At 41.4% G+C, this 18,340-nt stretch overlaps 1 protein-coding gene across 1 annotated transcript in view; it reads left to right on the top strand.

Annotated features, from left to right (window-relative positions):
• The window catches only part of GPX6 (glutathione peroxidase 6), an 8,814-nt gene extending 7,492 nt beyond the window's left edge, over window positions 1–1,322 (top strand). Inside the window, exon 5 of the mRNA XM_008063778.1 lies at window positions 1,116–1,322. Coding sequence (XP_008061969.2) covers window positions 1,116–1,322 — 207 coding nt within the window. The remainder of the gene's footprint in view (window positions 1–1,115) is intronic.
• The last annotated feature ends 17,018 nt before the right edge of the window (window positions 1,323–18,340 follow it).

Here is an 18,340-nt window from a genome sequence, read left to right as displayed (position 1 = left end):
AGCCCCCCCCCCCCCCGGCCAAGGATCTCATCTCTTTTTTATTTTTATTTTTTTTGAGTTGGAGTCTCACTCTCACCCTGGCTGGAGTGCAGTGGCATGCTCACGGCCACCGCAGCCTTGACCTGCTGGGTTCAGGTGTTTCTTCTTCCTCAGTTTTCCAAGTAGCTGGAACTACAGGTGTTTGCTACCATGCCCAACTACTTTTTGATTTACTATAGAGATGAGGTCTTGACAAGTTGCCCAGGCTAGTCTCGAAACCATGGACTCAGGCAATCCTCTCACCTCTGCCTACCAAATTGCTGAGATCACAGGTGTGAGTCACCATGCCCGGCTCCCAAGGATCTTTTAATCTACTCATCCCCAAATGCTGTTGTTCTGCAGAAGAAGGCTGGTCTTGGTTTGAATTTTTACCCATCAATAGAAAACTGGGAAAAAAAACCACAAAAAAAGATGTGGGGAGTTTTTCATAAAGATCAATTTGTTGAAGATAAGACCAACATTTATTTTGATATTAAATTACTATTAGGTTTGACCATATAAATCTACTTTTTTGATGCTAAGAAATGGTGCTTTAATCAACTTTCTGTGGTTCAACATAATATTTGAAAATCCTTTAATTTTGGAATATATGGCTATAGTAGACTTTTAATTTTTCTTTTTGTCAAAATGAATATTAGGTATTCCACATACATCTCCAAAAAGTAGGTATTGAACTTTTACTGGCTTCACAACTCCAAACTCTGGGAACCACTACTCTAAATCAACCTATTATTCTTTGGCTTAGGAAACTGAATCTCTAGAAATGATATGACTTGCCCCAGAAAATAGAAGATATTCTTTTACTGAAGCACCATAATAAAATCATGGAAATGGAGGAGAGACGGGGAAAGGAAGAAGGCTTTCTATTGACTATTATACTCTCTAACTTCTGGTTGTTTGGTAGTTGAGATATTGGTGATAATATATTACAGTGTCTAGTTGATTGGAAGCATGTTAAGTAGTTAATATATTAAGACATATAATGGTGAATTAGACTCTCTGGGAATAAGGATAAAACTGGATAACAAAGAAGTAGACTCAAACTTATCCTTCTACTTTTTATATCTCTTCTCCAGAACTCCTGCCCTCCAACCTCTGATCTTTTGGGATCATCAAGCCAACTCTTCTGGGAGCCCATGAAGGTCCATGACATCCGCTGGAACTTTGAGAAGTTCTTGGTGGGGCCCAATGGAGTCCCTGTCAAGCGTTGGTTCCACCGGGCTCCAGTAAGCACAGTCAAGTCAGACATCTTAGATTACCTAAAGCAGTTCAGTACCAAGTAGGAAGGGAGTGACTGGCAGAAAAAAACCCACCCTGCTTCCCACCTGAAGGACATGTCTAACAAAGAATCCATTTTTCTCCATATTACTTCATACCAAGTCTCTGTGTGAAGTTGTGTGTTCCTGAATATGTGGATGTGTATTTGCATGTGTATGCATGTGTATATGTATGTGTTTGTGTGTGTGTTTGATAAAATTTCAAGACAGCATCAGAGAGTTTTTCAATCTATTAAAAAATTATATTTTATGGTAAATGGTTTAGACTACCCAATGTCCCTATAAAAGCAATCCTCAGAAACTTTGACATCTGTTTTCTGTCCTGAAGGTTAAAAGAAAGCAGGAACTGGCAGCAAGCCTCTCTAGGTGCCTTTTATAGTCTCCTCTAAGATCACATGTATTATTAAACTCTTCCTTTCTCTAACTAATCCTCCCTTATTTGCCTGCCATCCCATAGTTCTCTTATAGGACTTCTGAAGGCTGAGTGAGAGCAGAAAACTCAGTTCACATAAAGGGAGGGTCATCTTCATGATGGTGGGTCACAAAACCCCTCTGGGTCAGACCCCACCAGAGCCTTTCTTGGTGCCTGTACCTTAGTGCATTCAGGTCATGGCACCTGGACAGGGATGCCCCTTTTTCTGAATGATAGACTTTCTCCTCACCCTGAGTTTCCTTGGGTTTTAACTCATTCTGATCACTGACTCAAATTAAAAAATATTCTGCAGTAGCCTGACTCTGTGTTGTATTTTCCCAGTTGCATACTGTGTCTGGAGTCATACCTCCTCTCCCTCTCCCATTTTATTCCTGCTTTCTTGACCTCCTTCTCTTGTTCATCAGTATTTTGTTTTTCTCAGAAGTGCTCTAGACCTGTCCTTGGCTCATCCAAAAGCACTGGGTGGGACTGGCTGCTAAGAGCTGCTGTGACCATGGAAACAGACTTTTTGGTGTCAGGACCATGGAGACAGATCACTTGATGTCAGGCTCCTCTCCACCCTCCCATTCAGGTCTCTTGGTCCTGAAAGAGACCATGGAACTCATGGCTGCTTTCTCAAGCTGCCAATGAAAGTCAAGAGGGAAGGAACTGGGAAGAAAGTTTATTCCTGAATTTGGATGCAGGGAGACAAGCCAGTATAGATACGAAGGCCAGCTCAACTCCTTGGACTTTACAATCAGTATTTATAAGCATAACATTGGAGTTTGCGATTGATTAACATCAAACTATGCAACTTACAAAACATTCAAGATTCCAGTTACAACTGTGTTTTTTCAGTAACACTCATTGTTTGCATATCTTGGTACCCATTACCAGTGTGAGAAACAAACTCACTTGTCCAAAATCAAAGAATAGACACAGAGACATGGAGTGCAGCAGAAGTGAGACTTTAATGACGGTCTTACAAGATTGGGTGTCTGGTGGGTAGGCAGGCACACTGAAGCAGGAAGACCAGTACTTTTATCCTTAAAATGCAGATTCCTCTCCTTGTTTCTCATTGGCGGAGTTCTACAGAAGTTACAGGCTTTTCAGTACAATGCCTACATGACATATTTTGATTGACTTACAAAATTATTTCATTTGCGTGTCCTATTTGCTGATTGGCTTACAGAATTACCATTCTGATTGGATTCCACCAAAAGTTTAAACATGAAGCCTGCCAAAGTAAAAAGCCCACAAAAAAGAAGCACAAAGAAACAGGAAGTGAATCAACAAAAGAGAAGCACAAAGCATTTAGACACCATCTTGAGAACCCAAGATAAGCTAGGTTCCAATTTGAAAATAAATTACCATTCTTATTTCTCACACAAGGAACCTGTAATTTTCCTTTATTAGTAATCCTAAGCAAAAGAATAAATGGAGCTTATTACAAAGTAAAATATTATTCATTGTAATACTTCATTGGACAATGGGTACAACAAAACAAAAGAGTATACTAGTTATGGTTTCAAGATTAAAATAATTGTATTTCTAACTTTTAACTATTGATCATGAAATGAATAACAATCTATTTTATGTGAATAACAATCTATGTGACTATAACTCATTCTGTTCCAGGGAGGGTCAGTACAGTCTTATAATTCCAAGGAATGAGGATGTACACAGGGCAGTTACCCTAAGCAACCAAACGTTGTCATGAATTAGTAGTACTGGGTTTCTTCATCATTTCCCCACTGTTACTTCAAGCCATGATATCCATCATGGAATTGTGAAGATCATTGCCCTTTTCTTTGTTTGAACAGGCAAAGCTGTGCTAGGAGAGGAAAAGAAGAGTTATGGGCAATAGGGGAGGATACACTTTTAAGTTTAAATGGTTTCTATATTTAGCCTTATTTAATTACAGAGAACTTAAGTTTTAAAGTCTTTTCTAAATGACTGTTCTGATATAACCAAAATTACCTCCTTCTAGCCCTACATAAAAAGAATCCTTGCTTCTCAAAGAATTTTCTCTCTCTCTCTACAACAAATGCACATACATTTCTGTTTATAAAAGTAATTCATGCTCACTGTTAAAATCTGAAAACACATAAAAGTAAAAAAGCATAACAAAACCAAAAAATCATAATAAAACCACTCCTAACTAGATATACAAAGGTCCTACTTAAAGCCCTATCTACCCACACAGTTTTATAATTAAAATTCATTATTTTATAATGGATGTAAATGTCAGAAAATAAGATATTAAAGAAAGAAGACTAAATGAGGAATCTTTTCCTTTTCACAAATTATTTGAAGCAGGTGCTGTGTGTGGCAGGTTGAGTGTGACCAGAGTCGTGGGGTGAAAGTATTCACCAAGACAGTTATGAGTTAAAAAGGTAGATTTATTAAAGGGAAGATACACTGTGAAGGGCACAACGGGCAGGACAATAGTGAGAGTGTTTGCTGCCTGCAAAGAGGCAGGGGCTGGATAGATAGAAGCATTTATTCTATTGTCTTGGGATTCAGTTTGGGGGAAAATGATTGCCTGAGGGGCATGGAGAAGAATTTATAAATTGACTACATACATTGTGGGGAATTTGAAAAGCAGCTGCTCCATGATTGTAGGCTTTTGCCTTTTAAACAGCAGTAGCTGACTGTTTTTTTGTTTATCATGGAACCAGGAGACTGCTGTTGACTACTTTCTTTGTTGGCTGCAGCAAATGTTTTTCAGTGGGCTATTCAGCTTTTACAATTCTTGAACTCTCATTCTGAGATTTCCTTCTCAAAATAGTTTACCCAATTTCCCCAGCTGATGTTGACCTAATCAGGTCTCATGTTTCTCCACAATAGATACTTTAAAAGTACAGGAAATTTAAATATCAGTGAGTAATGTCAAGCATTATGGGGATCACAATTGTGGTGCGTACTTAAATAGATCCCTCACTGAATTTTAATAAAGCAACATAAAACTTGATAGATAAGCCAGAAACCATCAGGAAAATTATTCTTAAGATTCTAAAATTTATAAGTGGTACACTCGTTGCAGGAAAGCAGAGAGACCCTGATACCGAGGCTATCTTAGGAAGTAACATTTTTATTAGTGCCGGCCGTGACTCAGTGGGCTAATGCTCCAAGGCTGAGCAACCCAGAGAAAGAGGAGAGAGGTTTTATCTGTTAGTTTAGCTAAGGGATGGGGTCAGGTTGTATGGCTATACATTTTTGGGGGGGTAGTTTGCAAGGTTGTATTTAGTAAAACCAGATTTTCAAAGAATAAATTGTCTCCAGGTGAGTATACATGACAAGCAGGGGTTGTAAACCGATAACTTCACAAAGAGAGGATGTGGAGGTAAGGCTGTGAATTGATTGTTATCTTGCACTTCCAGGAAAGTGCCTTGTGGCTATTAGGTTTTCTCACGTCCCATGTCTAGCAGGTTTGGAGCTTGCAGGTTGATTTGTAAAAGGAATAATTTGAACTGTTTTCAGCCCCTCTCTGCTTACTTACATGAGAAATGAAAAATATTTTCAAAATATTTGGATATTTTCTTTTAGAACTCAAAATCTAGTTAGGAAAAATGGATTTTTAAAAAACCTGGCTGGCTTTGGCCATAAACCATTGAATTTAATACCTCCACAAAACTTTTTCCAACCATTTGACAATTGTAAGGGCAGTGGAGAGACTGCAGAACCAGTTACTAGTGATGTTGAAAACTGTAAAAAAAAATGTGTGCTTCAAGCCGGGCTCGGTGGCTCAGCCTGTAATCCCGCGCCTTTGGGAGACTGAGGTGAGTGGATTGCCTGAGCCCGCGGGTTCGAGACCCACCTGGGCAGCGAGACCTCATCTCTACAATAAATCAAAAAATCAGCCAGGCATGGTAGCGCCCGCCTGTAGTTCCAGCTACTCGGAAGGCTGAGGCGGAAGGATCGCCGGAGCCCAGCAGGTGAGGCTGCGGTGGCTGGGAGCGGCCACTGTACTCCAGTCTGGGCAACCGAGTGAGACTCCAAATCAAAAAAAAAAAATGTGTGCTTCATTTTCAAGTTTCCTCTAATTCTCTGAAATATTTAAGAATCTCTGGAGTCCTTAATGGTCCTCAGAAGGGTTTCAGATCTGGAATCCTTTTAGGTCAGGATAGCCAAGATCCAGAAAGTAGGTGGAGGAGGATGAGATGGCACAATATAAAAAATTCTCTCCAGGTACTGATTCAGCCTAACTCTGGAATCTGAAGTTGCTGTGCAGAAGCGAACACTCTTGGGGAGCAACATTCCTAAGTAATGAAAGAAGAGGACTGTGGCCTTCAGCCTGAGTTCAGGTTCTGTACTCCTGATGCCTCCCAGTGGCTGTCCCTGAAGAGAACATAAAATGTTGTTCTGGAAAGAGCCAAGACTATGGAAAAGAGAAACAAATTTCCTTGCAGTTGGAGGTGAACATAGGTGAGAGGCAAGTGTGGGACTGTGGGGAGCGGACGAAATGTGGGGAGCAGACAAGCACTGTCACTATAGCAGGCCTTGAGCAAGGCAAGGCCCCAAGCGAAGGCAAGATCTTGCCTGGTTGCTCTGCATCCTAGCCAAAGAGCAAGGGTTGCAGCCAGCCTGCTATACAGAATGGTGCTGGAGACCAGCTCCAGCCGGGTTCAGGGTACCCCAAAGGTGGAGACGGCGTCGGCGATTGGGGGGAAGAAGCGAGAAAGAGAAAGAAAGAGACTGGACTCCGGTCTAGTGCAGAAGCAATGTGTGTTATTGGGAATCACAACAGATCTTTTATACACAAAGTCAGATGTGGGAGGGGCGTCCACCACCCACCAGAAACCTTAATCCATGAAAACTTAATCAATGATCGCCTTTAAGCCCTTTTCATATGATAATCTTAAAATCCCATAACAAAGGATAACCTAACCTGTGACTGACATATACTATAAACCTTTTTCATCCTAAGCTGATTGATTTATGCCAAGTTAAACAATTCTATAGAAGCTTAAGTATTTACTTTACAACTGAAAGTGGCCCATCCCAGAATGTTTGGAATGTGGCCCAGTCCAAAGTTCACAGTGGGCTACCTGCAAGTAACCCAGCCGCATTCTTTCAACAAATTGGCTGTCTTCTAAAACTAAATTCTACAATTTACACCTTCAATAAATCTTAAGATCATGACCTAGAAACCTGTGACCAATACTAAGGCTCTTAGATGTGACATGAGTTTGAATTATAAGTTGTGTGAAAGCCAAAACTGCAGTTTGTGGAAGAATGGGAGCAATGAGCTTCTAAAGTTAACTTATGTTCATCCTGGTCTCAGAGTTTTTATGTTTTGAGCTCACAGGAGCTTAATCTGGTTAGTGCTGAGTAGAAAGGGGGAGGAAATGGGGTCAATAGCTCCCAAACACATCCTAGTAGTCTTGGGGTCAACGGTCCTTACTGATCCCTAACGCTCAGTGGGCCTCCGTGGCCGGCTCCCAACAGAATGGTGCCTCAAATGTCCACACATCCAGGTGCACATAGTACAGATAAAGCCTTAGCGACAACAAGATAATGGTGGAACAGTTCGCCTTTTAGGTAGTAACAAAATTCCACCATAGCTCCCTCACAGACCTTGAATCCCTTCCAACTTCCTTTGTGCTTGATTATAAAATAAACATGCTGAGCTGGTTGGGGCCATCATGTTCTCCTCCATCATAGGAAAGTATCCCATCTGGCCCCAGTTTTTCTTTATGTCTTCGTGTCTGTGTCTTTCTTAATCTCTCGCCGTGCTCTCTCAGGACCCGCAAGGCAGCTGCGTGGGCTGCGGCATCTGGTACCTGAACAGGGACCTGAGCACAAGATAACTCCTAATCTCAGGCAAAGAGACACTCTGAGAGAGATGCACCTAAAAATAAGGGGAGGAAAGGAGCAGATTTAGTTTCAGCTGGGTGTAAAACATGGGTAATTCTGGCTTCCAAGAGAGGAGTCTGTATGTCCAAGTGTTAAAATCTATGCTTTGGGCAAGAGGCTGCCCGATTCAAGGTTCTCAGTTAGAGGAATTTTCAAGCTATGTGCAGGAAACATGCCCTTGGTTTCCTGCTCAAGGGACAGTTAATTTGGATACTTGGAACAAGGTCAGTATACAACTTAGGGGGCCAAGTTCCCTCCAAGCCTTGTTCATGGCCACGATAGCCGTTGTTGCTTATCAGGTTGGTGGAACAAGGGGAAACCTTCAGTGGATTCATTTCCCAGACCCTCCCATTCTCCAACCCACTACTTGGGCTGGTGGGTGGGTCCCTGTCTTTACCAACAATACCTATATATTGGGAGGACAGTCTGATAAACATATTACTGCTGACCATAGTATAAATTTTAATTTCATGAGGGCTAGTAATAGCCCTTTTATTTGCCTTTCTAACATCCCTAAGCTGAATTATCTTAAGATGAGTCAAGAAAATAAAACCTCCTATGGGGCTAAACAAATAGCTAATATTTCAGCCCCCTGGGACATAATAAAATATCTACAAACCATATCTAAGTGGGGGTTCCCTAGTTCTACTTATAATGTCTCCCAGGCTCACCCCAATATCCCATACTGCCTTAATAACACAGAGATAGAGCTTGAAAAATACCCTAATTGGATAGAATGTGCTGCTCCTGTGCTTACAGTTAAAAACCTTAAAAACCTTATCCTAACCAAGAGTTCATTTCCCCTGGAGGCTTTGTTGGCAACATCCTTACAATTTCCCAAGGTGACATCCAAAAGGAACTGCAGCGACTCGCTGCCTCCCTTTATTTTGTTAACTTTACTAATGGGTCATTGGTCAATTTGGCAGGAAGCTGTAGTACCACCTCTTGGCGCTAGGGGTCCGGGCCTATGTCCAACCTCCTTATGTCCTTCTAACAGGCTCTGTTAATGTCACCCCAGTGAATAACAATGTAACTCTTACAATGTACTCACAATGTAACTCTTATAATCTTAAAAATTGTGTCACCCACCATAATGCGGGACAAGGCATCCTGGTTTTACACCAGCCCCCCTTTATTATGATTCCTACTACCATATCAGGCCCTTGGTATGATGATGCAGGACTACAGGTGCTTCAAGAATTACACCACCAACTTGGTTCCCAGCCTTGTAGGGCCATTGTATTGATAATTTTTGGATTGCTGACCTTAATTTCAATCATTGCTTCTGCAGTGACTGCCGCTGCCGCACAGTCTCAATCCATCCAAAATGCCGAGTTCGTCAATGCTCTGACTCAAAATACCTCCAAGGCCCTACAACAGCAAAAATCCATAAACTTAAGACTAGAAACAAAATTGAATGCCTTGAAGATTGTAGTCATTGGATTGGAAAGACAAATAAATAGCATAAAAATGAAACAACAACTATGATGCTATGCGGCATACAATTGGGTTTGTGTTACTTGTGTTTCTTATAATAGCAGCCTTTGGAATTAGAACTTAGTTAAAAAACACCTCCAAGGCATATGGAGTCACAATAACATTAACATAGACCTGCTTAAGCTCCACTACAATATTCTACATATCCAGAATAGCCAAGATCCTATCGTACAACCTGCCCCAATAGCACAAAATCTTCTTAATGATCTCAAGGGATTCAATCCCTTTAATATGATGAAACATTCTGTCTGGTATATTCTGAGTTTTTTCATATTTGCTCTAATCCTCCTTTGTTTTTTGCCAGTCGGATGCAGAATCCTCCAATGCCATTTCAGAAGCACCGCAGTAGCTACCCATTGTCTGCATTTAGAAAATAGAAAAGGGGGAGATGTGGGGAGTGGATGAGATGTGGGGAGGGGCGTAAATGAGCACTGTCACTATAGCAGACCCTGAGTAAGACAAGGTCCCAAGCGAAGGCAAGGTCTCGCTTGGTTGCTCTGCATCCTAGCCAAAGAGCAAGGAATGCAGTCTGCTACACAGAACAGCATCTCAGATGCCCACACATCCAGGTGCACATAGTACAGATAAAGCCTTAGTGCCAAGATAATCGTGGAACAGCTCACCTTTTAGGTAGCAACAAAATTCTGTTATAGCTCCCTCACAGACCTTGAATCCCTTCCAATTTTCTTTGTGCTTGATTATAAAATAAACGTGCTGAACTAGTTTGGGGCCACTTCTCCTCCATCACCTGGCCCCAGCTTTTCTTTATGTCTTTGTGTCTGTGTCTTTCTTAATCTCTTGCTGCTTTCTCTTGGGACCCTCAAGGCAGCCACACAGGCCACGGCAGGGGAACAGCAGTCCAGATCAGAATGTCACAAATAATGACAATGATGATTATAATGTAAAAGTCTTTATAAAGAGAGGATCAAGCAATAGAAATTTTCCACTTCTCACCTCCTGAATCAATTCCTATTACAGAACTTAGTCCCTAAAGAAAGCTACACATAGAACTTTCTGGAAGAGGGAGACTGCCTAAGAGTGTCTTAGAAGCTCTGTTATAGTAGTTAAGTTTATCGTTACTATCTTGGTGATTATCATCATTACCATCACAGAACTATTATTGCTGCAGAATTTTTTCTTAGAACCAGAAGTTCTCATAATCTGTCATGCAAATCAAGCAAACTGGAGCAAATTGGGTCCATAAACTTGCTCTCCAACAAACAACCTACCAGATATTTAGAATCAATAGGGCTCTGTCAATCGCAAAACATTTGAAATGAGTCCTCAGGTAGGACAGGAAGGTTCTAAAGTTCCAGGGAATCAGGACTCAGATCCTTTCTAATCACCCTGTTCCCAGATTTGTGAATCAGTCCATTTCTGGAAATAAGACCCCACTGCAATCTCCCCTACAGCAGTTAATCTGTGGATGCAGTATCTTTTCTGTGGCCTTTGTGAACACTGGTGGTTCTTAGTCTTTTGTGTGTGTGCGTGTGTATGTATTCTCACTCTGTCATGCTCATGGCCACTGCAGCCTTGACCTACTGGACTCAGGCAATTCTTCCAACTCAACCTTCCTAGTAATTGGAACTACAAGCTCAGGTGATCCTTCCACCTCAGTCTTCCAAATAGCTGGAACTACAAGCATGTGCCACCAGACCCAGCAACTCTTTTTATTCATTGTAGTGATGAGGTCTTGCCTAGCTGCCCAGTCTGGTCTCTTTTCCCTGGGCTCAGGCAATCCTCTTGCCTCCACCTCCCAAAGTGCTGAAATTAGAGGCGTGACCCACTGTGCCTGACTGGGAACACCTCTTGACTTCTGCTGTCTGCAAACAGAATTTGAGACAAGGGTTCAGGCACATATAACTTATTGAAAGCAAAAAAGGGACCTACTAATGTCCCTCCATGTTGCCACAGCCCCTGGAGAAGGACATGGCAGGGATTCAAGTGCTCCTGCACATTCCTGAGCACATTACTGAGAGTCCCCTAGTCTTTTTTACACTTCCAGTAAGTAGCTTCAGGAGATCCTTGACTTCCCTGCAGACTATGCCCAAAGATGTAAATCCCTATTTACTCCCTTTCTTTGAACCATATAGTATCAATGTAATCATAAGCAAGTCTTGTGATTTGCATAACTTTTGCAATGCATGATATCTTAGGCCTTGTAAACTTCCTTTACTTTATATGTAACTAAATGTGAAATGCAGCTGAAGTTCTATACAATGCTCTGCTGGTCACATGGCTAATGTATAGGTACCGACAACCTTGGACTATAAAAGTGGACAGCAAGGCCTGAAGGGTGGGCAGAACCATTTTAGAAAGACCTCAAGTTCAGTTCTGTTCCCTGAATTCAAACTCAGAAATAAACTTCTTTCTACCAGTTCCCTGCCCTTTGATTTATCGGTATCAAGGGTGAGCGTTACTCGGATCATAACAGGTCCACCAATCCAGTAAAGTCACTCTGAGTATGGCCATAGAGATAATCTATTACCCTCACAAACAACTGATTATTTAGGGGAATCTCCAGTAGAGGCCCTGAGAATAGAACATTGACAATCCCTCTCTCAATCATCATTTTCTTTCTTGACTTCTGTCTTTAGGAAACTGGTTCTCATAGCATGGCAACCAGACTAGTAGCAGTAGCATCACTTGAGAAGGTGTTAGAAATGCAGTTTTCTTTTCTTTCTTTCTTTTTTTTTTTTTTGAGTTGGAGTCTCACTCTGTCACCCAGACTGGAGTGCAGTGGCCACTCCCGGCCACCGCGGCCTCGACCTGCTGGGCTCTGGCGATCCTTCCGCCTCAGCCTTCCAAGTAGCTGGAACTACAGGTGCATGCTACCACACCCGGCTAATTTTTTGATTTATTGTAGAGATGAGGTCTCGCCAAGTTGCCCAGGCAGGTCTCGAACCTGCGGGCTCGGGCAATCCACTCACCTCAGCCTCTCAAAATGTGGGATTACATGCTGAGCCACCGAGCCCGGCTAAAATGCAGTTTTCATCCCTCCCAGACTTGCTTAATCAGAAACTTGGAGGGTAGGCCCAGCAATCTGTGTTTTCAAATGCCTTCCAGATCATTCTAATACATATTATAGTTTGAAGACCATTGCTCTAATTAATGAGGAGTTTGAAAAAAAATTGCTATTTTGACAACAAATGAATGAGAAGAATTCCTGACTTGTCCGCATAGCCACAGTCATATTGCCTACCCGACTCAGCCATTAGGTGTTCCAAGGGTTGACACGGACAACCCAGCCATACCCTTGGTTTATTAGTTTCCTCAGTTTCTAACCTGTGTCTTCTCCATTTAGGTCTAAATTCAAGGTGTGCTATCTGGCAAATATTCCCTCTTTTACCAGACTTTAGTCAAGCTCCTCTGAACCTTTGTGAGATAGCAAGGAACCAAATATACACTTGATCTTTGCTCTGGGCTCCTGGTACAGAGTTCTAAAATCCTTGAAACTCGAGTGATAGGGATGATAGAAGCATCTTTTGTTATATTTGGTCTTAGTCTCTGGTTTCTGTCATAAGCACTTCTAAGACTCTTGGGCTCTCCTGAATGATGTGTCTTTTTTAGTTAATGAGAAAACTGGTGGCTGAAAGCCCCAAGATATCTTCGGGGGGGGGTCGTTGCCAGAGGAGCCAACCATGGTGACTAGAGGGGAGGAACTTTCAGCATCCCTGCCCAACTCAGGGAAGGGATGGGTTGGATATTGCCTTAATCACAAATGGAATGATTTAATCAGTCATGCCTATGTAATAAAGTCTTCATAAGAACCCTAAACAACAGAATTCATAGAGCTTCTGGGCTTGTCAACACATAGGGACATTAGGAGGGTGGTGTATCCAGAAAGGACATGAAAGCTCTAAGCTCTTCCCCATAACTCACTGTGTGTATCTCTTCATCTGGCTGTTCATCTATATCCTTTGTAATAGCCTTTATAATAAACTTATAGGTAAATGTTTCCTTGAATTTTGTGACATGTTACAGCAAATTATCAAACTGCAGAAGGAGGTTGTAGAAACCCTTGATTTATAGCCAGTTGACCAGAAATACAGGTGATGAACTGACCCTTGCAAATAGCATCAAAAGTGGGCAACAGTCTTGCAGGACTGAGTCCTTCATTTGTGTGGTCTGCACTAACTCCAGGTAGTTCATCAGAATTGAGTCGAAGCTGGTCACGGTGGCTCATGCCTGTAATCTCAGCACTTTGGGAGGCTGTGGTGAGAGGATTGCCTGAGCCCATGGGTTCGAGACCAGCCTGGGCAATTTGGTGAGACCTTATCTCTACAATAAATAAAAAAATTAGCTGGGTATGGTGGTGCACACCTGTAGTTTCAACTACTTGGAAGGCTGAGGTAGGGGGTTCACCTGAGCCCAGTAGGTCAAGGCTGTGGTGGCTGTGAGTGTGCCATCCATTCCAGCCTGGGTCACAGAGTGAAACTCCAACTTAAAAAAAAAATTGAGTTGAATTGTAGAACACCTAGTTTGTTAGAGAATTGCTTAGAGTGGAAAACCTGATACAGTGATGGGCTAATATCCGTCCATATCAACACAGCCCTTAGAGAAGGGCATGGCAAGGGTTCAAGTGCCCCTGCACATTCCTGAACAACATTCCTGACAACAGTCCCCTTATCTCCTATGCATTCCCAGTAAGTAGCTTCAGGAGATCCTTGACTTACCTGCAGACTACACCCAATCAACTGAAAGATGAAAATATTCATTTACTCCCTTTTTCTGAGTAGTCATACGTTTGAGTAAAATAGTATCAATGTGATCATAAGTTTTGTGATTTTTATAACTTTTGCATAATGCATGATGTCTTAGGCCTTGTAAACTCCATTTACTCTATGGCAAGCTTGATTAATGCTTCTGCTGGGCCCTGTTGATAAAAGCTATGAAATACCTCTGATACCTGGCACCAGGAAGTATGGACTGGAAAATGTCACTATTGGTAAATGTGGCTGAAACTCAAATTCTATACAATCCCCTGCTGGTGATTGGGCTAATGTACAGGTACTAACAACTCTGGACTTATATGGGAGATGGAATCATCCCTCATCAGTTTTGTCACCAAAACATAACACGGAGACTCAGAGATCAGGGGAGTGAAGCAGCTCTTTTAATCTCATTCTTGCAAAAATGAGTTTCTCTCGGCTGAGCAGGCATATCAAGGCAGTCAGAGCCAGTGAATTTATGACTCTAAAGCCCAAGTCCCTTCCCTGGTTCCCCACTGGCTGCGTACTTCAGAGATTGCATCAGTTTCCCGGGCATTGCCTAAGCAATAATTTTGTATAAATAAGGTAAAACACAAACAGTTTCTACACAAATAAGGCAAAATACATGTTTCTGAATTCTGATTGGGTTTCAGTGCCCACCAAAGGAAGCCTGCCAAAAATAAAACCCACTAAGGAAGGAGGAAGAATCAGGAAGTGAAGTAATACATTCCCATTTTGAAAATGAATCACCATTTTGTTTCTTACAGTTCTCTCCTCTTTTATTTTTAAGTAATTTCTATTTCATTTTCATTATAATTCAAGTTTGCTTCAAATTTTTATAATAGTTTCTGACTTTCTTCCTCAAGATTTAATTCAGTTTCCATTATCATGAGATTATTTGGGGAATAACCCATGGGCATTTGTTTATTAATAAAATTTTTATAAGTTTTCTGACTAAGCCTCTAACAGGGAATTATGCAGCAAACTACAGTTGTTAATATTCCCACTACAATCAGGCATGGTGGCTCAAGCCTGTAATCCCAGCACTTTGGGAGGCCGAAATGAAAGGATTTCCTGAGTCCAGGGGTTTGAGGCCAGCCTGGGCAACTTGGTGAGACCTCATCTCTACGATAAGTCAAAAAATTAGCTGGGCATGGTGGCACATGCCTGTAGTTTCACTACTTGGAAAGCTGAGGCAGAAGGATTGCCTGAGCCCAGCAGGTCAAGGTTGTGGTGACTGTGAGCATGACACTGCACTCCAGCCTGGATGACAGAGTGAGACTTCAACTAAAAACAAAAAACAAAAAACAAAAAGCTGAAACTATCATTCCCTTCCATTTTTCAAACCAGTCTTTTAACCCACTTGTAAAAGGATTGTCAATTTGAGAATTTTCAGCTAATTCATTGGCCAGAATAGTTAACCCTTGCAGTGCATTGGTGATAATTCCATTAGGGGATGTGTTATCTGGAATAAAAGTACAAAAATTTCCCCCCAACATAACACAGACTCCCCCTTCCTCAGCTAACATCATATCTAAAACCATACAGTTTTCCCAAGTCATTCAGTTGGTGGCATCTAGCTGTTCCACAATTCCTCTGACAGCATCTCTCATATAATAAATAAACCTTTGCTGGTTATAGTAAATGTAATTAAACCAATCTACATTCTTATTAACAGGTGACCACCAGAAGAGCATAGACTCAAATCCTGCAGTTATTTGGTTTCTAGCTTTAAATTCATTGAGTACTCCTCAGGGGACTCCTATAGCATCTTTATATATGTTGGGATCAAATGATCCTTGTAGCAACCACTTGCTTCAGTTTTGAGGATGAATTTTTAGGTTGGAGTGAAATGCCAGGGTGAATGGACGACCAATTGAACCACAGAACAGGTTCCAGCCCACTTGGGCAGTAAAAGGTCTCTAAGTTTCCTTCCTCTACGGTACCCTCCAAACATCCACTTGAGGGATGTTAAAGTGAGAGCAGTTGCCCTCTTGTACCTCTGAGACATCCAGGATGTGGATGCAAGTTTGCAGTTGCCCTATGGGAGTGATGAACCCTTCCCTCTGTCTGGAGAGTCATAAGGAGTGATTCAACTTACCCAGAGAAAAGGAAGGGATTACCTTCAAATCTGGCTTCTACAAGGCAGAGTGAAGCACGGACAGGCTCTTGCATGTCTTGTTTCCACATGCATCCTTGACTTGGTGCAGGACTAGCATACAACTCATTCCAGTGGGGTCTGTATCCCAGCTGATAGGGGATGGAACCACTTGAGCCTGCAACTGTCCTGTAGCCCATGCATAGCAATCACTGTTATTTAGAGTGGATTCTGTAAATTTTATCCATTCCATTTAGGCACTTATTTCCTTATAACCAGTTTTGAGCTCTATAGTTTTTTTAAATCTTTAATTTTAACTATAGTTAACTTTTTGGGATCATTGCTAAGGAGGTCGTAATAATCATTGGGGTTTGGGTGGTTTCAGTGTACATACAGCTACAGTTTTGACTAAAAGAAGAGTTAATCATCCTTGAGTGTCTTGTCTTTAAACCTTGGCTCCCAGTTCATAAACTTGGGGTGCCACCTCAGGCTTTTGATTTGAAGTAGCAAGATCATTAATAGTCAGGAGTATAGGATTACATTTTTAAATCTCCATAGGCTGCTGGTGGAAATCCCTTAGATAAATGTACTTTGGGGTTTCAAGAACTGTAGAGGCTTCATTGTTTTCCAGAGGGGTTCCCGTCCAACCTTGAATTTGGATACTTCACCATATATTATCCTAACCGGGGCAGGGGCTTTTGTGGATTTGGGGAGGTCCCTCAAAGTTCTCAAAATCTAAATTCTACTCACCTACATTTGGCTCAGGACAAAGATATTTGTCTACCTGAGATAATATTTTTTGCTTCTCTAGGTTTCCATAAGGCAAAATTTGATATGCGTCAAATCTTATAGTTTGAGGTGATGAGGTTTTAGTCACACTGATTATCAAGTTAGTGTGAAAGGAATAAGGCTTACCTTTGGTTGCCTGTATATTAATGGCCCATAAAGTTACAATAATGATAAAGGTCTGCAAGTAATTAGACATTTTGGTGGTTCTCAAGAGAGGAAACCGTCCCATGAGCATTCAGAATTAAGAGGCCCTTAACATAAATGTCTAAAAAAACAGACAGATAGGACAATAAAAGTGGTCACTATAGGTAGGGTTATAAGGAGAACACCAAGAACATTTATTTTAAATTAACTTTTTCTTATTTTTATCTTTAGAGTTTCTATTTGAGAGACTTTCTACTGATCTTATCTCTCTTTTACCAATATCTCTGTGATTGATTTCTTGACTCGGGTTTGATGTGTCCACCCCTTTACTGCCATTTGGACAGCTGTTTCAGTAGTCAGGAGCCTTTGGTATGGTCCTTCCTAGTTTGTTTGGAGCTTGGTTACCTTTCAAGTTTTGATCAACACTCAGTCACCAGGCTGAAAATAGTGAACTGTGAACTCAGGAGGAGGAGTTTGAGCAAGGAGTTCTTTCAGTTGAATAGAAGATATGGTAAAGGTGATGGCTGAAATATACTCTCTTAACAATTGATCTTTGGTTTCCAGGGTCAGTAAATCTGTTGCTCTACCTAGATAGGGCAACCCATATAATAGTCCATAGGGTGACAAACCTAAATCCTTTCAAAGGGCTCTTCTAATTTGGAGGAGAGCTATAGGAAGACATTTGACCCACGGCAACTTTATTTCTAACATTAGTTTAGTTGTATAGGTCTTTAGAGTTTGATTCATTTGTTCTGTCCATCCTGAGGATGACGGATGCCAAAGCATATGAAAGTCCCATTGCACTTGGAGTGCTGTTACACTGCCTTGAATACCTTCGAGATAAAATGGTTTCCATTATCCAAATCAATGTTTTCTACTAGATCAAATCTAGGGATTACCTGTACTCCTGGGCCTGGGGAATGTTCCCGTTCCCAGATAGACATAGCAACCCTTCACATCATTTCCCTTTCATCACCAGTGAAAAGAATGCATAATAGACATCAGTTCTACCCAGGTATACATATTTTAGGTTGGAGAAACTGATCAACTTGATTGACTAATCCTAAAGATTCATTTAATAATGATTTTATTTATTTTTGAAATTTCTTACTTCAGTACTAGTAAGTAGGGCATTAAGAAAGTCAATTTCTCCCTGTCCCAAGGGAACCTCTCTTATTGGGAACAATTTCGAATCTTCACCTAGACCTCTGGGGGAAAAGGGAATTTTAAAAAATATCCCCTTTGCCTTGTTCCAATTCTCTTTTCATATTAGGATACAGGGGTTTAGGGCTTGGGGATCTCAATTCTTGAGTTTCTGATAAATCTGCATCTCCTGTTGCCTCACCACCACCCCACCACCCCGGCCCTCAATCCTCTTGGGGGTTATAGTGGGGGATACAGGAGAGCAGATCCCAAGATTTCTCTTTCTCCTCTAGAGGCCTGAATATTTTCCCTTCCTCATTTTCCATTTGAAGGGGAAACATAAGAAGAGTTCCTGAAAGCCAACAAAGGG

Source organism: Carlito syrichta, unplaced genomic scaffold, assembly GCF_000164805.1.
Source record: "Carlito syrichta isolate Samal-C Ts95f unplaced genomic scaffold, Tarsius_syrichta-2.0.1 Scaffold307028, whole genome shotgun sequence".
Classification (NCBI taxonomy): domain Eukaryota; kingdom Metazoa; phylum Chordata; class Mammalia; order Primates; family Tarsiidae; genus Carlito; species Carlito syrichta.
This window is presented reverse-complemented; position numbering and strand designations above follow the sequence as displayed.